At 38.3% G+C, this 24,320-nt stretch overlaps 1 protein-coding gene across 3 annotated transcripts in view; it reads left to right on the top strand.

Moving 5' to 3' along the window:
- The window catches only part of kcnn1a (potassium intermediate/small conductance calcium-activated channel, subfamily N, member 1a), a 118,152-nt gene that overhangs the window by 88,737 nt on the left and 5,095 nt on the right, over window positions 1-24,320 (top strand). For all 3 annotated transcript variants that reach the window (XM_077517698.1, XM_077517690.1, XM_077517706.1), the window contains exons 5-8: window positions 10,006-10,147; window positions 11,299-11,409; window positions 12,834-12,961; window positions 19,063-19,132. In XM_077517698.1, the coding sequence (XP_077373824.1) occupies window positions 10,006-10,147; window positions 11,299-11,409; window positions 12,834-12,961; window positions 19,063-19,132 (451 nt within the window). The remainder of the gene's footprint in view (window positions 1-10,005; window positions 10,148-11,298; window positions 11,410-12,833; window positions 12,962-19,062; window positions 19,133-24,320) is intronic.

Raw genomic sequence — 24,320 nt, 5'->3', positions numbered from 1 at the left:
ACAGACGCGAAATTTTCACCCGTGGCCGTGATTGGTTAAAACAAACGTGTAGAATGTCACATCGTCCAATCACCTCAAATTATTGTACAGAATGTCCCGCCTTTCCCGGCGAAATTACTGTGGAGGGGTACCGGATGGATCTTGCGGAGAATATCCATCTGGCTATTGCCAGGTTAGGAGTTTTCACTTCCAGCATCAACCTGTACATCAGTACCGTTGATTCTGATAAGTATTGGGACATCTGGATAATACATTTACAAACAACATCTCATGAGAACAGTTTCCACTCTTGAGGGAATATTTTCTACAATGTTCTGGAAAGTCTTACAATTTTTGTGTAATTACTAATTATTTATTGATCACACAATTAAGTAAGGAGTGTGCAAAGACGTTCCATTCTGTATCCGTCAACAGTTTTGGAACTGGGCTATGTCATTCGAACGTACTTTGTACTGCAAAGTCGTTTCAACGTGTCGATAAAGTCGTCTGAACGTACTGAAAAGTCATTCAAACGTACAGTACTGGTAAAGCTGTTCCAACGTGTTGGTAAAGTCGTTCGAAGGGTTGGGTTCCATAATGTACGACTAATAGTCTTGTTTTGATTTTGTCAATGTGACAGTTGTATACAGAAAATGTGTTATGACGTCGTATTCTGCGGTTTGTGCTCCCACAAATTCATGGTAGCATCGGTCCTTCAGTTATAGCTACGAGAAGAACTATTCTACAGCTTATTGTCCTTCATTGTAAAGACTCTTTTCAAAGAGGGGTGATGACTTAATACAAGGAATGTTTCTAAGTCAAGGACAGGATTACATTTGATGACTGTCCGAATGTAGAACTGTAGGAAAAGAGACGGACTTGACAGACTTGTATGATTGCGATTCTCCTTCCTGGAGACGCTTATGCAAGCCCCGCTCGTAACCACCTTCACTTTCTGCTTGTTTGTGGCTTTTGTTATCACAACGTTTGTATTCTGTAAGTGAAGCGCATTCTCTATTGGGTGAGGGTCAGGTTGCTGACTTGAACATTGAAGAATATTCCATTTATTTGCCTTGAAAAAGTCTTGACTATCGTAATTTAGAGTCACTCATTATTCAAGCACACTGTGATATGACATCTAGTCTAGGGATGCACGATAATATCGGTTGGCCGATAATTATCGGCAATTATCGGCCAATTTGACTTCAAACAGATAAAACAGATAATAGCGAAATCTGCCGATAATTATCGGCAGATTTGATTTCATACAGATAAACCAGATAATAAAGAAATCCAGCAATAATTATAGACATGTCATCTGTTGTGGTTGTGGCTCATATCAATAAAATTCAGCTTCATGGTGCTTTACATACATTGTGCAAAGTTTATACAATGTTTCAATGCATTTGTTAGACCTATAGTAGGACTCGGAAGTACATTTGTATTCAAGTTAATTTTACAAACAATTATCGGCTTACTTATTGGTTATCGACACTTCTAAATTATTGGTTTATCGGTATCGGTTGAAAATAGCATTATTGTGCATCCCTAATCTAGTCCTATAACTTAGCATTTGGGGCTAAATATGAGCAAGCCATCTTGTTACTCGTCTCAGAAGTCGCATTAGCAAGTATTTTTACACTCGCGTACTCCATCAAAACGATTTATCAAGTAATCAGATACAAATTGATTTTGTATTATTCAACAGCGACATCAACACAAAACGTGCCCATTCGTGCCGGTATTATTTTTTGTCCTGTTGGGGTCGACATCCTCATGTCCTAACGCTGTAAAAGGCAGCCTGGTGAGTGACGTGTGTGTCAGCAAATCTGAGTGTAGCTGGATGTTACGTTAGGTCAGTCAGCCTGCGCGTTGAGTTCTGGACATCAGTTGTGGCCTTAGCAGCTCTTGTATTATGTCATTTTTTTGTTGCCATTTACTTAATAAAGCAATTAGACACTTACATTTAAAATATGTTCTAACTAGCCACCTAGCTAGCTAACACCAACACATTAGCTTGTGTTGGCGATCGTAGATTTGCTGTTGTGGTCCGCAAGTTCCTCACCCCTTTTTTATCCCTTTATACATCATGAAATGCATGTCATTAAACTGCGCCAATCCACATTGTGCTGCCACATGCTTGCTTTGCCTCCAACATGCAGTGGTGATGTTTGCATCCTGGCAATTAGCTATTCAACTCTTGAGTTTGAGCTCATGTTTACTACGATTGGTGCATCGCGACGTGCTGCCAAGTGATGTCAGTCAGTGCTCAAATTTATGTAAGATTTGCACTTGTTGAAAGAGAGTTTTTTTTTTTTCCCCCAATTTGTTTTTGTTGATGTAAATCCAGTGGGCGGGCAGATTATGGAAAGTGGAAGTAATTGCTAGATAGTTGCCGCAGAATGTTAAATAAAGAAAAAAAGAAGCATGTGAATGTGTCGGAAGTCAACGGTCAACCGCTAGAAAACAAAAGACAAGGATGAAGTTTGGAATCCAAGACTCAAGTATTTGCCCAACAGCTCCTTTTTTGGAAATAGGCTAATGATTCTAAATGACCGCGTGATGGGGATTTAACAGATTAAATGAATTAGCCCAATAAGAGACAACCGTTTCAAAAGCAAGCTGTCATTTTGAACCGATCCTATAACGAAAATAATTTCATTATAGCACGAAAGCCATCTGGAATGATGTTTATGTAAAATTAGAAGAATATTGAAGAATATTTTTTTGCAAATTGGCTCTCATGCTGCTGGTTTGTGTGAATGCGTGCACATGTTGTAAGGAGTGTCTGCTTCTCTCACTTCGTCCATCTTCAACGTGTTTATTTCAGCTTTCAGTCTTTCTCATACACACACAGACAAGAGGAAATTAGCACTTTTTACGAAACGGGCACAACTGATATGAGAAATGATGTATTATTGTGGTGGTCATAGATGACTAGTTTGACTGATTGATGAGGTCAGTTTAGTGATTTTTTTTTTTTTTTTTTTTTACTCTTTAATATATTGTGTTGTATAATTCTTGATTATTTGAATATATGATGTTCTGATACCTCTAGCCCTTATCCACAGTTGAAGCAAACGTGAAAGTTGCTGTGAGGAAGATTTTTATTAAGGGAGAGATGGGGGGGGTCAAACTATCAAAGCTCTTGTCCTTGAATAGGTCTAAAGTGGTGCCAGCTCTTCTCCGTGCTATTCCAAACGTTAACACAGTATATTGAGAGCTTTCAAATACTTTTCTCATCCGCTTCTGTCTCAGTTCCCAAATGAGTGTCTTTTGCTCTAGTTCTCTCTGTAGATGCTGCTCTCTATATAAGTAGGCAATTATAGAAAAAAAGATGTCTTAGTGTAACGTACTAATGGAGTGGAACCTTTAAGGTCGAACGCAATTTGTTCCAGTATGCTGTTGGAATTTTGATTTCAGTGGCTTTGGTTATAATTTTTCCTACTGAAAATAATAATAATAGAATTAATTTGCTCTAATGTCAAAGTGTCGTCTCGGTAAAACATTTATATTTAGAGGAGGGCAATTTCCAACATTTTGCCGGCCCGTCCACCTGTGAAAATTAGAAACAAAAACCAGTCAGTTTCAGCTTTAAAGGCTCAGTCTGCCGGATTCACTCAGGAAAATGCACTTTTTAAATACAGGATGTACACACTTTAACTTACTCTCAGTCTACACATCTGTGTTTATGTTCATCTTTGGTGGTGATTTTGTCCTAACCCCCCAAAGCCTGTATTTTGCCATTTTGTGTTTGTTTTGTAAACAGCGGGACGTTTCTGTGGAAAGACAGTGTTTACACCCCTCCAGCCAATCGCAGAGCGGGGGGGGGGGGGGGGGGGGGGGGGCGTGTCGCAAACGGGGCCGGGCGAACGTGTCGGCTGCGTGACGTCACTCCCGCGTGAGTAAGTGAGTGAGTGAGTGAGTGAGTGAGTGAGTGAGTGAGTGAGTGAGTGAGTGAGTGAAAAAAATCCGTGCGTGCTTTCAAATTGCCGTGGGAGTGACGTCACGCAGCTGACACGTTCGCCCGGCCCCGTTTGCGACACGCCACCCCCCACGCCCCACCCCCACCCCTCTGCTCTGCGATTGGCTGGAGGGGTGTAAACACTGTCTTTCCACAGAAACGTCCCGCTGTTTACAAAACAAACACAAAATGGCAAAATACAGGCTGGGGGGTGGGGGTTTTGGACGAAATCACCACCAAAGATTAACATAAACACAGATGTGTAGACTGAGAGAAAGTTACTGTGTACATCCTGTACTTAAAAAGTGCATTTCCCTGAGTGAATCGGGCAGACTGAGCCTTTAAAGACATGAGCAAAAATTCCAGATACACACTGATGACAGCAGCGGCAAATCACTCACAAATTAAGATTCAAGCTGAGGGAAACGGAAATAAGTAAACTCCTATGAAAGGCTGCAACGCTGAATCCGATATCGCGAATGATTTGATTACAATAAAAGGTCAAAGAGGAATCTCTGCATCCAAGCTCCCCAGGGATCATTTTTCCGCACAGTCTAATGTTACTGCTGTCACTCAGGGTACAAATAAGTTGTTGCCATGACGGCCGCGAGCCAGCAAGAAAGCATCCATAAAAGACATCAATTGGAAAGTTTTTGGATCATTTCCCTCTTCAAAAGGAGGATAAATTTGAAATGTGTACAACAGCACACCTACAATTACCAACATAAAGTACAGTATTGTTGTTAGCTTACTTATTATATCTCAACATTGCCAATTAGAACGTCGAAGCGGTCGAAGATAGACTAACACAGAGTTACTCAGGCACAGATTGGCTAACAGGTTAGATGCCAACCTACGTCACTCACCAGGCCAGGCTGCACCTTTTCAAGCCATAAAAAGTCAGATATTTATGGAGGCCCATTCCCTCCAGTAAAAAAAATAAAATTAATAATAATAATAATAATAATAATAATTTGTAAGATGCGTATTTTAATTTTATTTTTTAAATTTATTTTTTATTTAATGTCAAAAGCCCATTTTCGCCAATAATCCTCTCCTATCCTCTCGCCGCATGCGCAACCTTAAAAAATTTTAAAAAAGAAGGAAAAAACGTCTTACATGGAGCACAAATATACAGTTGGAAAGGGGCGAAATAAAGTATGCAATACCTTCATAAAGCCAACTTTAGATTTCAATGTGACATAGACTTCATTCAACTGCGCTTCAAACGGCGCTTGCCTCTCTGGGTGGGCTTGCGCATGAAGGTGGTCTGACTGTGATTTTTTGTTGTTGGTTTTTTAACTGGCAGAAGCGGTCTTACTAAACTTAAAAAAAAATAAAAATAAAAAAATCACTGGTGGAAAAAAACTTTTTTTTTCCCTTTTCAGTGGCGGAAATAAGATAAATAAGAAATAATTTAAGACAAGTAATAAATTATATATATATATATATATATATATATATATATATATATATATATTTTTTTTTTAAAAGATCTATTTTTTTCCCCCCATTGGCAGAAATTGGCTTCTTACATGAGGAAAAAAGGGAAAAACATTTTATCTATTTATTAATTTATTAATACATTTATTTATTTTATTGGCAGGAATGGGCTTCCATAGACACTACAGTAGAATCAAGTAGACAAAAAAATAATACCTGGATCTCACACACATACATCATGTATGTTATTGTTTTTTAATAATGCAAAATCCAATTCAATCCAATTACTCCATTTATAGATGGGACAATCAGTAGACTACTGGATTCTAAAAATATTTTACAGCCGCAGTCCTACTTATCAGTCAAGGTACCACTCTTTCTATGTCTTTAAATTCTTCTCCTGACGGTCTCTATTTAACTAACTCATTTGCTCCAAAAAACGTATATGTTCTATTTTAAATGTTTTAAGGGTCCCAAAGACGTATTTATACGTTTTTTGTTTTGTTTTTATTTTTAGAAGGTTTTGATGCAGCCCCTCTACTGTAGAGAACGGTTGAAGCAATGGTAGATATAACAAAAACGGCCTGCAGGTGGCAGCAGTGTATAAGAGATCAACCAAGGCCACATTGAAAACAAGCTGTTTCCCCACAATTCTAAGCAGATTTGTGAATAATGACGAAACATAGCTATACTCTAATGCTAATTTCTGCAAAACGGAAACAGATAGAAATGTACTTTTTTTCCGGATGAAAGAAGAAACTCTAATCTTTATTTTGGTAGGTTCCATGTTTTTATAGCAGTCGAACACAATATTCTGTGGGCCTTGCAAAATCAGTCAAAATCCAGTCAAACAGCCGGGAGCGAAGGGGGTCGCTTCAGTGGAAATGGACGGGAGTGAATGAGTTAAGCTAAAAAAGTCACAACAAGCTCAAACGAGCCACACGAATACATTCAGGTTCAATTGCAACCTTTTCTTCGACTTTAGAGGTTCCACTGTATATGGTTTTCTGCTGTATTCAAGTTAGCCCGCTTTGACGCGCCTTGATGGCAAGATGAATGAAACGAGCCTAATAGTGATCAAGTTAAGCCCGCTGGCAACTATCAAAGGGCAGCTGGTGAAATGTTGAGATGCAGGTAAAAGAGACAGCGGTATGAAACTTAATGAGCACATCCAATACTCCGCCACTATTTACAAACGATCCATCCGAGAAGACATACTAGCCGCTTCCATGTGGTGATACTGCAGGATTTCTCATTGGTGCTCTCTCCAAAAGGACCCCAGCTTTGCTCTCAATATACTGCCTCTGAAGCATGCAGGATGCAAACATCTTTTTTTTTTGAACTCCTGCATGGTATTGTACAGACTGCTTCCCTGCATGTCATCAGTGAAGCTTGAATCCCACGGACTGCACTTTTCATTTTTTTTTTTTGGTCATTCCGAGGAGAACACAAGTGCTCATTTTTTTTCGTTTTGGAGCATGAAAGGAAACAGGTAGAGTGGTCATTTGAAGAACTGGTGGAAGAAATGGGTTGACTTGAGACCTGATAGCAATGTGCTGCCTGGGAGGAGCAGACAGTGGAGTCAGTTCTGTACAAAAAAAATAAATAAATAAAAATAAAAACACGATTTCGATGCCAAAGAATTTCATATATCTACGTCTGCTGTTCTGTGCTAATTAATTGCGTGGGGGGTGGGGCTAATTGGGCAATTTTGAGTGCTGGGTCACCGCTGGAGTTTTGAATTTGCAATTCATCATCAGCCGAGACTGAATTCCCATCTTCAGGCAAATCCCAAGAAATGAGATTGACATACATTGTCTTGTCAGGAGGATGTTAGCCGACCGTCGTCCCAAAGTGTTTAATGAATATTTGATTTTCTACGCCAAATTAAATCATATCTGATCTCCTCCTCGACAGCCCATTGGGAATAATCAGCCGAGTTGAATGGGGGTGGGTGGATAAGGCCCATTTGTCTGAGTGAAAGGTATGGGAATGTCATCATCAATGCAGCTATGTACCAGTGTGTCTTTTTCTCCAATATCTTTGCATCTTCACAGTGGGCCTTTGGACTGTCAATTCAAGCATGGCTGTCGTCTATTTTCAGCGGGCAACATAATTAGGAGTGATCATTTCCATTTCCCAACCTTGCTGGGGGGCAGTTTAAAACCCCCATGGTGGTCGATTTTCAACAAAATACGAATATGGCAGCTGTTTAATTGAATGCAGACGCACATCTATTTTTGGGATAAAGTGACATTACATATCTTGGGTTGTCATGTTCAAATCCGGTTTGACTTGTGGTATTCCTCATCTCAAAGGAATATTCTCTCTCTCTCGACATCTCATTGATTTGTGTACTTTTACAGCTACAACAGTCTATTGGCCTGTTTCTGAATGCTCCTTGGTTTCAATCTTCTCACCGGTCACTGAACCTGAAATATGTTTGGTGCTTTTGTTTTTATATCATTTCATCACATCTTATGACATATCAGGTTACGTTTGCCACTTTGAAATAGGGATGCACTGATACTCAAGAGATGTTTGAATACTCGTAGATACTGACTAATGTTGTCTTGAAACTGTTTGCAAACATTTCCTGAACTTGCCATAAGTGTCATTCTAATGTAACACTTTTTAGTCATTACAACACCAACATAATAAATGCCATATTACCAAAAAGTAATAAATCAATCAATCTTAACCACAGCAACTGTGATTGGAGTGTGCAAAAATGAAAGCATTCAAATGTAAATTTTTAATCATCATTAATTTGATAAAACTGTACAGAAAAAAAAAAAATCAACACGAGCACATTCAATTACAAAGTGTACCTGAATGCAGCTCACATGGCCGTTCCATGACTGCTAGTATAAACAAGAATGATGACTGCACTACACAAGAAGCCACCATTAATTACTAGGGATGTAACGATCTTGATATTAAAACTGCCACAATCTCGTTGTCGTCATGTTCACGATATTTAAATGTAACACATCTGTAAAAAAAAAAAAAAAAAAAGTCAGGTCGATTTCCATTTGTGCAGTTCTAGCTAGCACCCTCTGGTGGCTCGTTATTTAGTGCAATTTAATTTTCATTAGGGTTGTTTTGGCCCTTCTACATTTCAAATCTACACTAATTGTCAGATGAAGGGGAACGTAATACGTATGTGAGCCGAGTCAATATGCGGAGGAACTCAATGTGTGAGTGAATTAACAACATAACATAATAATAAAATATAATAATAATAATAATAATAATAATAATAACACACAATATTGTGCTTTTTTTTAGTATGAGCTCATTTTTTTTTACAATATTGTGACCTTTTTAAAATATCGACAACCTCCCCACAATATCGTGTTAATAATATCGTGAGCTTCATATCGTGGTAATATCATATTGTGACGTTTGGATACCGTTACATCCCTATTAATTACCCGAGTAAGGGTTGAAAAATAATACATTATCAAACAAAATAGAATGAAACTGATATCTCGGGGATGCATGGCATTCCATACAACATAGTTTCATCTGAACAATTGCAAACGAGTTCACTTTAAAGGCAACACAGATTCAAAAGCTAATATGAGCATATTACAAAGTACAATTTAAAAAAACACACACACAAACAGCATATGAACACCTAATTATGAAGTTGAAAAAGAAGCCATGCGATTTGGCATACTGCACATGCAGAGCGGAGCAGGGTTAGAATCTTTTTTTTTTTTTTTCTCACAATAGTTTTTATTTCATTTTTACGTTTGTTTGTTTAAATTCACTTAATTTTATTTCATTTTTAAAACATGTTTGTTAGTTTTTATTCTTTGGAAAAGTATTTGTTTTATTTATTTATTTATTTATTTATTTATTTTTTACTAGTTTCAGCATTAGTTTTAGATTATTTTTTTTATATATGGAGTATTTGCCAAGTCAAGGTTAAAAAAAAGTTACTAATTATTGCGTAATAAAATAAAGCAAACTACAATTACCAAATGACTGTTTGACCTTAAAAAAATGACAAAAAAACCCCGAAAACAAAGGACATTTTTATTATAATTATAGATTTAATTAGTTTAAAAAAAAAAAAAAAAAATGTAAATTTATTTATTTATTTATTGTTTACTGTAATAATCTTGGCGACGTGGTTTACGAAACTAATTGCTTGCTAGTGGGCAGTGGTCTCGCCTCTGCTGCTGCCTAAGGACTTCAACATCCATTTTTGACAGAATAATTTGCAATCGTGTTGCCATACATATCCTTAAAGTATCTCCTCATACACACAGCTGAACTGAAAGGTATGTGTCAGGCTGGTGATGTGGTATCGGTGTGCGCAGTATCAGAGATTTTTTACGACTACCTGATACTGGTATCGGTATCAGTGCATCCCTACTTTTACACATGTTCTCCATCATGCTGACTTGCTTTGACCTTCGTCTTTGTTACCTTTTCATACATCTCAATGACACCTGCGCTCCTTCCCCACCCACCACCTCGTCCTCCATTTTTTTTTTTGGCACCAGCTCCACACCTTTTGACTCCGCATGTTCCCCCTTCCCCGAATTGCGTGCAGTCTTACTCACTTGCGTGTCTCCCACCTCTGCTCGTCTTTCTTACTTCAGGTATCATGACAAACAGGAAGTGACCAGTAACTTTCTGGGAGCCATGTGGCTCATCTCAATTACCTTCCTCTCCATTGGCTACGGGGACATGGTACCGCACACGTACTGTGGGAAAGGCGTGTGTCTGCTTACAGGGATTATGGTAGGTTCCCTTTTTCAAAAGCCGCTTATGCATTCATTATTTTCTCGTTAACTCTTTTACTGGCACACGTTATCAAAAAAAACAACAACTTGAATATGACAAAGGATTTGATTATTTACGTCATCCTAGAAAACGTTTTATTTCATCAGATTTTGTCATGTTTCATTGTAATTTCTAGGGGTGTGAATTGCCTAGTAACTGACGATCCGATTCGTAATACCGATTTATCCCGATACTAATTTCTAAGTCGATTGTTGCAATTTTTTTTTTTTTTACTTCAAATTTAGAAAATACTAATCTGTAAACTTGTCCAGTGTAAGATTTGTATGAAAATGTATTTTTTTTTATTTATCTGAAACTTAAGTCTTATACAGGTTGTAATCTGTTTCATGTTTGAACAGCATTGAAAAAAAATATTAAGGTTTAATCTTCCATTAATATAACATTCTTCCATGCTTAAGGTGTGAACCCTAACCCGAAGTAAGACATTTTGTTGAGTATTTTTACATTAAAAATGGAAGTTTAAAAATCGATTCAGCCGCCTATTGAATCGATTCGAGAATTGCGCGATTTAATATCGCGATATATTGCCGAATCGATTTTTTTTTAACACCCCTAGTAGTTTCATACACATTGAGCCCATTGAAAAGAGATACAATGTTGCCATCTGCTGGCCATAGATAGTGTTTTTGATTCCACAGCTCATTGACCAGGCAGTGCGCTCTGCACTTAGATGGTGAACTGCCCATTGATTTAAAAAACAAAACAAAAAAAACAACAACAAAAAACGTAGTTGACGTCATTTAACGTGTATGGCGGCATACATCATGATTTTACTCATCGTTATTAAACGTTTTTGGCGGCGAAAGAGTTAAATAAGTTCATGTTGTAGTCAACAGGAGGATTTACTTCACTGAAAATCTGTTAGGATCACAAAAATTACAAGACAAAATGGATTAAAAAAAAAAAAAGAGATTTTTTTTTTCTCTTCGCTAAAAGAAAAAACATTTGCATGAAAAAAAAAAGAAACATGAAAGAAGCAAAGATGAACACCATAGCGCTATTAGAAGAGCGATTTTTCTTGCGTGGGGAAAGGTTCAAACACGTTCTCTAGCATATGTTGTGAGTCTGAACATGTCTTTGTGGAACAGGGAGCTGGCTGCACTGCACTTGTGGTTGCAGTGGTGGCCAGGAAACTGGAGCTGACCAAGGCAGAGAAGCATGTTCACAACTTCATGATGGATACGCAACTCTGCAAACGAGTGAGTGACCAACTCGCTGCCATTATAGATATTGTAAATGTCAAAACGTAAGTGCTTCGGAAGACTATGATGGATTCTCCTGAGTCTAACACACTCCATTCTGTGACACTTCTATTTCCATTTTATTATTTATATGTTTCACTCAGGAAAATCCACTTTTTAAATACAGGATTTAAACAAATTAACTACTTTTCAATTTATAGATATGGGCTTTTCATAACGTGTGGTGGTGATTTTGTCCGAAACCCCCACACCCCCAGCCTGTATTTTGCCATTTTGTGTTTGTTTTGTAAACAGCGGGACGTCCCTGTGGAAAGACAGTGTTTACACCCCTCCAGCCAATCGCAGAGCGGGGGGGGTCGCAATCGGGGCCGGGCGAACGTGTCGGCTGCGTGACGTCACTCCCGCGGCAATTTGAAAGCCCTCACGGATTTTTTTTTTCACTCACTCATTCACACATGTAAGCTTCTGTGAGTGAGTGAGTGAGTGAGTAAGCTTCTGTGAGTGAGTGAGTGAGTGAGTGAGTGAGTGAGTGAAAAAAAATAAAAAAATCCGTGCGTGCTTTCAAATTGGCGCGGGAGTGACGTCACGCAGCAGTTTTTTTTTTTTTTTTTTAAATTTAGTTAGTTTTAATTAGTTTTCAGGGTGGTTCTGTTAGTTTTTGTATTAGTTTTAGGGTTTTTTGTATGTGTATTATTTGTGCGCAATAAAAAACACCATTATCACTATTCCAGTTTATATCAAAATAAATCTACTAAAAATCACATTTAAAATCATCCCCAAAGGCTCATGCATTAAATTAATTACCAAAGACTAAAACGAAGGACATTTTTGCTATAATTATAGTTAGTTTTATTTTAGTTACTTTTGTAAACAGTAAAATGTAGTTTCAGTTAGTTTTCTTTTTTTAAAAAGCATCTTCGTTTTTATTTTACTTTGTTAACAAAATTGTTTTTTTGAATTTTAGTTTTTTCGTTAGTTTTAGTGAACTAAAATAACCTTTAATGGCACCTGTTTTTCGACATCCTCCCTTCTTACTTTGACCATCTCCAAACATTTTTGTTTTTATTTTATTTGAACTGAGTCAAATGCCATTTTTAGCAAATGTTGCGGGCCACTAAAAAATGGACGGCGGGCCGCAAATGGCCCCCGGGCCGTAGTTTGGACACCCCTGGTGTAGCTGCACAGATACCGTATGCCTGTACTTGGGTTTGAAATTATAAAAATGCTCCGATACTATGACATTGATATCACGTCATCAGCCTGCAGTATACTTTCTGGGAAGGGGAGAAACGCAGTCGCAGAAGGATGGATAGATAAATATCACTAGTACTGGTAGTTTCTCCATATAGCTCCTCATCACAGCATGCACCTCTGTATTTTTTTTTTCATTCAACATCCTAGTTTGTTTCCTTGTTTCCCAGGTAAAGAACACAGCTGCCAATGTACTCAGGGAAACATGGCTCATCTACAAACACACCAAGTTGGTCAAGAAGATTGATCACGCCAAGGTGCGGAAACACCAACGCAAGTTTCTCCAAGCCATTCACCAGTAAGTCCCCGCGTTCAGATCGTGATATATTGCGCACCAGCACCCACCAATTGAGAATCACTCAGTGTACCGCAAAAAAAAAAAAAAATCCATATAATGCCCAATCTATGTATTGTATTATAAAGCGTTCTAGGTTCATGATTCAATTCAATTGACACCCACACACTAGAATCTAGTGCAACGGTCCCGATCCCCCTTCCTCTGTTCCCTTTCCCCGCCAGCCCCCCTTTGACCTTGTGCTTACAGTGACAATTGTGACGGTATCAGTCGTTTGGTGAATGTCGTGCGGTTAAAACTGTACTGTGTTCTGTCTTTGTTTTGCTCTATCACCGCAGAGCTCAGAAGTAAGTTGAGTCTTCTATGTATCCTCCTTCTGTCTCCTCAACATCCTCCTCTCTCCTCCCATGTCTGCCTTCGACATGCATGAACAGAGTGTGTGTTGCCAAAAATAAGAACGACGACAAACCAAAAATATACGCCGGGATTGTTTTTGGTTTCACTGAAGTCGGTGTTCCATTTACTTCTCTCTCGCTTGCCATGCTCTCTTGAATGGAATGAAACAAATGTGAGCGTCCACGTTTTGCCACCCGTGTCGGTAGCGGAGGCTTGCCAGGGGCGAGCGTGTGAAAGGGAAAAGAAAGAAAGAACGAACGAATGAATGAAGAAAAGAAAAAAGAAAAAAAAGAAAGCATCTTGCAGAGAATGAGCTTGAGCTTTGTTGGCCCAGCAGTTCATTTTCATCTCCAACGTCCTGTACTATGTTTGCCCATGATTAATATAGCGTCTCTGGAGGCTATATTAACCTGCATCAACAAAACCCATTGTGCACGCCCACTTATTTTTGTGAACACACATAGCAGCGCACGTATATAGTATAATGTGGTTGAAATGGTTGCTGCTGTTTTAAAGCTAATAAATGGGGGTCTTTTCTCCAAAAGTTATCAATGACAGAGAGATTTTTGCACATATACAGTTGCCAGGATTGGCGTTAACTCACAATTCAGCTTGGCTGGGGTATGATTCGTTTTTTTTTTTTTTTCTGTGCTCCGCATCCCCACAAAAAATGATTATTTCTTTTTAAGTAAATTTGCACATTTGTCGTCTGACTACATTTTAAAGGGTTAAATGTTGTTCAGTGTTACTACTCCATTTTTTTGGGAGCATTCCATCAGGGGTCAACAAACTTTTTTTTTTAAACTGAGAACTACACTTAACTGATTAATGGGCTATTAATGTAGTACAAACATGTGAATTAACACATTTTCTCAATTCACTTTTAATAATGATAATAATAATAATAATGATAATATAATAAGCATTATTATTATTATTATTATTATTATTATTATTATTATTATTATTATTATTAGGGATGGGCGAGTACCGATACCAGGCCGATACCAGCCTTTTTTCAAGTACTCGAGTACTCGAGTATTTTGAGCGTTAAGACTATTGAAGAGTGATTGTGCTGTTTTTTTTTTGTCAAAATTAAAGGAAATATATTTGTTTAAAAATATCTTTTAGTGATTTTTTTTATTTGTCAAAATGTACTACTGGTATCGGCAGTTGGTATCGGTATCGGTGAGTCCTGAGGGTCTGAGTATCGGTATTGGTCTGAAAAAAAGTGGTATCGGACATCCCTAATTATTATTATTATTATTATTATTACTACTAACCATCCATCCATTTTCCTGACCGCTTATTCCTCACAAAGGTCGCGGGGGTGCTGGAGCCTATCCCAGCCGGCTCTGGGCAGTAGGCGGGGTACACCCCGTACTGGTTGCCAGCCAATTGCACTGTACTGCATTACCCGGCGCTAGACTGGCACAAAAAATGAAATAAAATAAAATAAAATTGGCCCTGGCAGCAGGGCTTCATGAAATAAAATGCCCTCATATCAAGAACCTTGCTCACCACACTCATAAATACAAGCAGGATCAAGTCAAACGTTTTTCTGCGTTTAATTTATTAGAAAATTCAATTTTATTTGTCCTTGTTTTGTTTTTATGTACAATCATTATCTACTAGAAAAACATTTTGCGTTTGAAATAAATCCTTAATTAATATTTTTATCGCTCCAATTCTTGCCCGATTCTCCTTCTCTGACTCTCTCCTCTCTTGTTTATTTCTTCACTTATTTTATTGGGGTTTTTGGGGGGGGTTTTTTGGTGGTGGGGGGGGGGGAGGGGGGTAATGCTATCTTCTTCATTTTAGCATTTTAAACGTTATTAGTCTTATTGATCATATTTTTATGCTCTTTTTTTTTTTTTTTTTTTTTGTGCCTTCATTTAGGTTTTTTTTTAATTAGAATCTCAATTTGCTACTTCTATCTCATGCACTGATTTGCATTTGCTAGTTAACAGCCAATCAGAGTGATCGCCATATTGCATACTGTGATTGATGGCCGATTTATTCAAATCATATCTGTAAATCACAAATGACATACAAAATATTTTAATTCCTCACGGTTCTAAATGCGTTTGACTTAGGTTTGTTCCTGCTTGTAATTTTTGACTATGTTGAGCAAGGTTCTGTAAATGTATGGATGGTATGATGAACAATACTTCTTTCACCCATTTTGTTTTCTTGCTATGGTGTGAAATTAACTGATTCACTCGCAGCCATTTCCACTGAAGCAACCCCCTTCGCTCCCAGCTGTTTTACTGGATTTGACTGATTTTGCAAAGGCCCACGGAATATTGTGTTCTATTGTTAAAAACATGGAACCTACCAAAAAAAAAAAAGATTAGTCCTCTTTCATCAGGAAAAAAAAGTATATTTCTATCTGTTTCCGTTTTGCAGCACTTAGAATTAGACTATAGCTAAGTTTCATCATTATTCACAAATTATTTAAAACGGTGGGGAAAACAGCTTGTTGCAACATGGCTCTGGTTGATCTTTTATACTCTGCTGCCACCTGCTGGCCGTTTTTGTGATAACTACCATTGCTTCAACCGTTCTCTTCAGTTCAGAGGCTGCAACAAAGCCTTCTGTAATCTCTAGCATAAAAAACAAAACAAAACATAAAAACGTGTAAACACGTCTTTGGGATATTGGTAATATTTCAAATAGAATGTATTTATTGTATGTTTTTGGGAGCAAATGAGTTAATGATTTCAATTGACAATAACTGTAAAAATCAAACATTCTGTTTCAAAAAGACAGTCATATGTTTCCTGACCACCCCTGGCTAGCACGTAGTTCTGCCACTAATGCTGACTGGTTCGGTTTACTATCTATATTGCAAATCTGTTCACGAGTGAAATCAAATGATGGCTTATATCACAAAAAAGTCAGGTCATTCGTAGGGATGTAACGATAGCCAAACATCACGATAAGATACTATCACAATATGTAGGTCACGATACGATAATTATCACGATATTGTGGAGGGGGGGGAGTAGGCGATATTTAAAAAGGTCACAATATGGTAAAAAAAAAAAAAAAAAAAAAAGAGCTCATACTAAGAAAAAGCACAATATTGTGCTTTTGTACACAACAGTAATGCATATAAACCACCTACAATCTCTAATAATATTGAAGCACTTACTTGCTAATTCAAGCACACATTGATCATTTCACAAGCAAATTAGGTTCCCCTTCATCTGACAATTAGAATAGATTTTAAACATGGAAGGCCAAAACATCCCTAATAAAAATTAAATTGTACTAATAAATAGGGATGTAACGATATCCAAACATCATGATACGATAGTATCACGATATGAAGGTCACGATACAATAATTACTATGAAATTGTGGGGTCGTTGGCGATATTTAAAAAAGATCACAATATTGAAACAAAAAAAAAAGAGCTCATACTAAAAAAAGCACAATATTGTGCTTTTGTACATAACAGCAATGCATATAAACCACCGACAATCTCTAATAACAATATTGAGGCACTTACTTGCTAATTCAAGCACACATTAATCGCTTCGCAAGCAAATTAGGTTCCCCTAATTAGCATAGATTTTAAACATAGAAGGCCAAAACATCCCTAATGAAAATTAAATTGCACTAATAAACTAGCCACTAGAGGGTGCTAGAATTGCACAAATGGAAATCAACCTAGATGTGTTCCCTTTAAATATTGTGAACACGACGACGACGATATTGTGGCAGTTTAATATCGCGATATCACGATATTGCCCTTATCGTGACATCCCTACTAATAAACTACCCACTAGAGGGTGCTAGAACTGCACAAATGGAAATCAACGTGACTTTTTAACAGATGTATTCCTTTTAAAAATTGTGAACATGACGGTGACGATGTTGTGGTAGTTTTAATATCATGATATCACAATATTGCCCTTATTGTTCGTATCTAGGGATAGACCCCGACGCCGATTATCGGCGCCGATATTTGGCATTTTGACAAATATCGGCATCGGCCATGTTTTGAATCTGAAGGCCGATAAAGCTCACTGAGCAGGGGATACTTGCGAACGTAGCGAATTTGGGGTTTTCATCAGGATTTGTAAGATGTTCGCAGTCAGTTTTTATTTGTCGTAAACACATTTGGAACATATTCACACAATTTTTCACCGCAAAAATCTTTTTGAAACGTTTTTACGAACCCTAACAAAAACCCCAAATGAGCTACATTCACATGAATTTGTTACTCAGTGAGAAATTATATATAGTTTGAAAGAATTCCCCCCCCTCCCCATTTTACTGCAAATGAATATCGGCTTGAAATATCGGTTATCGGCCGACTTGACTACAAATAATCTGTATCGGTATCGGCCTTGAAAAAACCATATCGGTCTATCACTATCCAAGGTACTTTTGTCCACACGGCGTAAGCGCGAAAACCCACTCAAGCAGTAAGGAGCCGCGCGTGCACGTCTCCCGCGAAGCGATTTGCACATGAACAAAAGCCATTGAATGCCATCTTGTCTCATAATTTGCTGAACAGAAAAATTCCTCCCCGCACACGTCCGGGTGACGCCCAAATGGCACCACTGCCAACAGTGACACACTCGAGTCGGCCATAACAGCGTTGTCGGGTACTTCAACAAAGACAACAACTTTGTCGTGTTTCACGGCGCACGGACTTGCGTGTACAGTATGCTAGCGAAGCAATGTCATTTGACATCTCATTTCAGGCCCCATCCACATAAAACACATCATGTACACAGACGCACACATTTCATTGTGTACACACCACTCACAAGTCACTGCACGCTTGCAGAAAAACAATGTTTTTGTTTTGTTTTTTTCATTCCTGGCACTGGACTGGGTGTAGCAGTGACAATGGGCATGCTCTCGTTTTCTTTAATGTCTTATTTTTGGGTGGCAACCAATGAGAATGTTTTTCTTTCCGACGGATTTGAAGGGTCTAGAATGGAAGCATATTGCATTCCTGCTGACAAATACGTCCAACTGTAAGAACGCAAATAAAAGCGTTACGTTAACAATAACATGTCCCGTGTAAAATGTGGTGTTGATTTGTGCCTCCATATTAGCCGAAATGTGATTTTCACTTCGCAATTGGCATTATTTTCGCATTTGCCACTGAGCGGAGTAAGTCGCACTTTATTGAATTCATTACATTAGCCACTGTGGCCGCGTGACTTATCTGATGCTTAGTTGGCGTGTTTCGCTAACACTTCCTGCAGCTGTTAAAATGAAACAACAATGATAGTAATGTACTCGACCTTACTGTGTCTCCCTTTTCACTGACACCAGCAACTCCAAAAAAAAAAAGCAGCTGTAAACACGACACCCAAATGTAATATGCTTCCATCATTTTGCATGTATTGCTTTTGGTTTTGAATTGACAAAGACCAGGAAATGCTTGAATTTCTATACATATATATTTACTTAGTATATATGTATGTATGATTATGAAGTTGAAAGCGATGCATGCGCAAGTGACATTTTTTTTAAATTAAATCTGACGAGTGAAGAACGCTTCTGATAACAAACTGTGTTGTTCCTCCTTCCTTTCTTTTTCTTTTCTTTTCTATTGGCCCTTTCATGACCCCAAACTACCTGCTACCTTCCACTCTTTTCGGATTCCTCCCCGATCTCTTTTGTCTCCTCCTTCCTTCGTTTTCCCCCCATCTCGACCTCCTTGTGTCTCCACCCAGACTGCGCAGTGTGAAGATGGAGCAGAGGAAGCTCAATGATCAGGCCAACACTTTGGTGGACCTGGCGAAGGCAAGTTTCATTAAGTTGATTTTTTTTTTTTTTTTTTTTTTTTTTTTTTTTTTTTTTTTTACACATATACTGTATGTTCATTAGCTACTCAAGAGTTTTTAAATTTCAGACTCTGTGCTTTAGGTCTACCAAAAACTACTTTCACAAAGTCTCAGTAACAGCGAAGAGAAAAAAAAAGTTGGCAGGATTTTAACTTTATTCTCTGAATTCAGACTTTAAAGTGAATTCTGACTTTAAAGTGAGAATATTGACTTTATTCTCAGAATTCTGGCTTTCTGACCTCCCCTCCACAATTCATAGCTGTATGTCATAAAGTCAGAATTCTGACTTTAAAGTCAGAATTCTGAGATTAAAGTGAGAATTCTAAAGTCAGAATTCTCACTTTAAAGTGTGAATACTCACTGTCCCTTTAAAGCCAGAATTCTGAGAATAAAGTCGGAATTCTAAAGTCAGAATTCTCACCTTAAAGTGTGAATTCTCACTGTCCCTTTAAAGTCAGAATTCTGAGAATAAAGTCAGAATTCTCACTTTAAAATGTGAATTCTCACTCTCCCTTTAAAGTCAGAATTCTGAGATTCAAGTCAGAATTCTCTTTAAAGCAGGGGTGGCGAGATCCGGTCCTCGAGGGCCGCAGTCCTTCAGGCTTTGGATATTTCCCTTCTTCAACACAGCTAATTCATGATCAGCTCATCAGCAAGCTCTGCAGAAGCCTGATAACGAGCCTGTTAATTGGAATCAGCTGCACTTCGAGTAGGGAAATCTATAAAACCTGCAGGACTCCAGCCCTCGAGGACTGCAGTTTGCCACCCCTGCTTTAAAGTGTGAATTCTCACTCTCCCTTTATTAAAGTCAGAATTCCGAGAATAAAGTCAGAAATCTGATATTAAAGTCAGAATTCTGTAATTAAAGTCAGAATTCTTACTTTAAAGTCAGAATTCTGAGAATAAAGTGAGAATCCTGCCAACCCTTTTTTTTCACTTCACTGGCTCTAATCCTCTTCCGTACAATTATTACTGTATGACTAAGTGAAAAATAAAAGTAGTTTCTAAGTAGATCGTGACCTAGCGTAACAAGCACTGATGCCGTTAACGCAGTAGAAAGTAAACTGTTACTCAAAATAAATACCCAGTTACTTTTCTCGGTGAAGTAATCTGACGACAATTACAATTTGTTACTGAAAAGTGGTATTGACATTCACTGACTCTTTAGTGTATCAGTGAGTAAACATTTGACAACACTTGAATAGGGATCACAAATTTTTCACTTACGGTCTTCCCTACAAAACAAATAATTAACAAATAATAAAAATTCAGGAGGAGACAGCAAACAACTGCACACCGTAGAATACATAACAAAAACTATAGTTTACAGCTTCAAGTGAAGCATTCCAGGACTTCACAATTAACATTCCCGTCTACGGAGTGATGTCACGTATCCGCCATTCGTCACGTTCTGACCACATGAAAATTAACAATGTTAACTTGAAAGTTAAAAAGTTAACTTGAAGGCAATTAACTTCAATAAGGCTGCGTGTTTACGCAACTCCGCAAGAAGAGCTCATTAAGGTTTTTTTTATTTTATTTTATTTTTTTTTAAACGACCACTTCTTCACGGAAATTCACGAGGGTGGGCGTGTAACGTAACACGTGAAAAGTGAGGGAACACTGTACTACTAATGCTAATTTCCACAATCTCCCAAATATTTGCACATTAGCAGAAATGATCTTCCTATGCATTTCGAAACAAATCTGTGAATTCACTTTACAGGGTCTTTAAAGAACGCTACACACCTGTTGAGTGACATCACAACCAATCCAGTGGTGCTATAGATTGTAGTGATAGACCGATGTTTGTTTGTTTTTTTCAGGGCCGATGCCGATACCGATTATTAGTCGTCAAGGAGGCAGATAACCGATATTTGGAGCCGATATTCATTTGCCGTAAAAGAGAAAATAATAGCATATCAAAATAAATAAATAAATAGATTACCTTTTCTTTTAATTTTAAACATATAAACAATAGACAACTTTGTTTAATAAAAAAAATTGAACAGAAATTGTAGAAATTGTAGGGAACTTTCAGGGTCATCAGCAAGTGTTAACCTAAATTCAAAAGTAAGCAAGTATGTAAATAAATAAATAAATAAATAAATAGTTTTCTACTGTAAATAAAGTTTTACAAATTTTCAAAATAATTTCTAAATGTATTTATTATTATTATTATTATTATTATCATTATTATTATTATTATTATTATTATAAATTAAGAAGTGTTGGGACTTCCCAGTGTTTACAGTGACTAAATAAATAAATAAATAAATAAATGTTTTATACTGTAAATAAAGTTTAAAAAAAATTCAAAATATTTTCTAAATGTATTTATTGTTATTATTATTATTATTGTTGTTGTTGTTGTTGTTGTTGTTGTTGTTGTTGTTGTTATTATTATTATTATTGTAAAATTAAGAAGTATTGGGACTTCCCAGTGTTGTAGTGTTGCAGTGAATAAATAAATAAATAAATAAATAAATAAATAAATAAATAGTTTTCTACTGTAAATAGTTTTCCAAAATTTCAACATAATTTTAACTTTTTTTTATTATAATTTTTTCATAAATGAATTCACTGCTAGGTGCGATTGCAGCTTTATCGGCCTTCAGATTCGTACAAAGGCCGATGCTGATATTTGTCAACATGCCAAATCGGCCCGGCCGATAATCGGTCTATCCCTAATAGATTGCTCAACGATTGCCTTAACAGTGACTGAAAAGCTGGCCAATAATGGCAAGAACAGTCAGACAGTGCAGGTTTGTGGCACTTGAACAGAATGAATACGCGATATAATCCCAGACATTGTGTAGGTCAGATATGGATCACTTGAGTGTACATGCAAATAGGCTGAATCAGATATCGGCATTAAATAGGACTTAAGCGCTTCGATTCAGCCTAACCAACAATGGCAACACTATCTGAACTGACAGGGTACGTTCCGAGCCGCAAGGCAGAGACGGCGATCTCGGCGTTAAAGAGTCGTCTTGATCCCGGAAGGCATACAGAGGGGTTGTCGGGGGCAACCCATCACGACTCGGCAGCCTCCGTCCTGCCGCAGACATGACGGCGAGGCAGCAGAGCAGAGCCGAGACGAGACACGGTTCAAAGGGAGGTGCCATCCCGCAGCCTCATTTGATGTGGCTGGCATTTCCAGTCCAGTGTGTGTTTTAAAAGGTCACAAGGCCACCTCCTTTAATGTGTGTTTACTTGCCCCGCCTCTTCTCCTCCATCGCATTGCATCTGTGTGCACTGTGCAGTTAGTTCAGTGTCTCCTTTCGAAGCCATCCTCCGATATCTCGCTGTCATACAATACATTAATGCTGAGAATGTGTACCTGTAAAACTCTGCTAAATAATTTGCGTTAAATTACTGGGTCATATCGTGGACAAATTCCTGGAAAAGGGAAGCAGAATATGGCGTTATGGTTTTTGCTACAAGATGCAGAAGCGCTGGCATTGGCAGATCCCGCGTTGACTGTGAAAAGCCTCTCATTACGTGAGTGAGGAACATGAAGCTAATACTTGAGACATTAAAGAGCATCTCTGGCTATAAATGGAGAAGGCGGTTGTTAAATTGGCAGTTTGATCAAATCTTTGCTGACTTGCTGAAACCGCAGCGCTCTTCTCGTCTCTCAATCTCCTCGCTAACATTTTCCTTTCGCCTCTCGCGGTGTCACATTTAGAATGAAAATCTTTCGTAATTTCTGGAAGATTATTTTTTAAGAACCCTTAGCCGCTGCTGTTATTTGAATTTGACAAATTGGCTTTCATATCTTTGTGGTCATCCTTACTTCATTATATCGGAGTCAGACTTGCCTTACTTAGTTGCATCGAGACTGAAGGATATCGAGGTGTTTGTTTCAATTTTTGTACTGTACGTGTTTCTCTCTTACCTCTCAAGAAGCTACAAGAGTAGAGTACTCGACACAATGCTGGTTTCCAAACTCTGGCACAGCGAAAATCTACGTAGAGGCAAGTTAGACAAGGTGTTTGTAATTTCACAGACATGCATAAGATGGGGGCGGCACGGTGGACGACTGGTTAGCACGTCCACCTCCCAGTACTGAGGACTTGGGTTCGAGTCCAGGCTCCGGCCTTCCTGGGTGGAGTTTGCATGTTCTCCCCGTGCCCGCGTGGGTCTTCTCCGGGTTCTCCGGTCTCCTCCCACATTCAAAAGACATGCATGGCAGGTTGATTGGGCGCTCTGAATTGTCAGTAGGTGTGCTTGTGAGAGTGGATGGTTGTTCGTCTCTGTGTGCCCTGCGATTGGCTCGCAACCAGTCCAGGGTGTCCCCCGCCTACTGCCCAGAGCCGGCTGAGATAGGCGCCAGCACCCCCCGCGACCCTTGTGAGGAACAAGCGGTTCAGAAAATGGATGGATGCATAAGATGGCGTATTTCAAAAGATTGGTTTGCGTCATTGCGGGCCACAAATCAAATCATTAGCCGTTTTTCCACCGCTGGAACTTTTGGAGAACTTTTCAACTTACCTTGGTAAAATTCAGTTCTCGCGTTTATCCACCAACAAAAATTACCAGGGTAATTAAATTCCCCAGGGGGCATCCAAGTACTATCTCAGCAGCAGGGTCTTGTTGAATCAGGCAGGAACTTTGAGGGGGCGGGCTGCAATGGCCACGGCTGATTGGTCAAATTTGGGGGCGTTGTTTTTACATCAGCTGGACTCAATCAAACTCATTTGAATTATTTACCGAGAACTCGAAGACGCTGTGGAAACACAATTCTAAATTCCCTGCTGAACTTTTACAACTAAGAACTCACTTTACCCAGAACTCAAAGTTCCTGGGCTTGTTGGTGGAAAAACGCCAATTGAGACATGTTTGACAGGAGCATTGTGTCTGTCCTTAGCCGGTGTGGCAACAGACAACTATTAGTGGGTAACTTCAATAAATCTAGAATGAGCTAGTGGTCACTCCTGGTGACTTAAATCTATCTAAGGACCTCATGAATCTATCCCCACCCTGATCGTTCATGAGTAACAATAATGACAAATGAAATAATAACGCCTTCAATGAACTGATTTCGACAGTGATTCAGAAGACATGATTGTCATATTTATGAATGAAATTTTCTGATATCTGAATCTTGTCTGCCTGTGCCCGAACAAATTCACCAAAAATAC

This window comes from Festucalex cinctus, chromosome 1 (assembly GCF_051991245.1).
Source record: "Festucalex cinctus isolate MCC-2025b chromosome 1, RoL_Fcin_1.0, whole genome shotgun sequence".
In the NCBI taxonomy this organism is placed as follows: domain Eukaryota; kingdom Metazoa; phylum Chordata; class Actinopteri; order Syngnathiformes; family Syngnathidae; genus Festucalex; species Festucalex cinctus.
The sequence above is the reverse complement of the archived record's forward strand: the minus strand, read 5'-3'. Positions and strand labels throughout refer to the sequence as shown.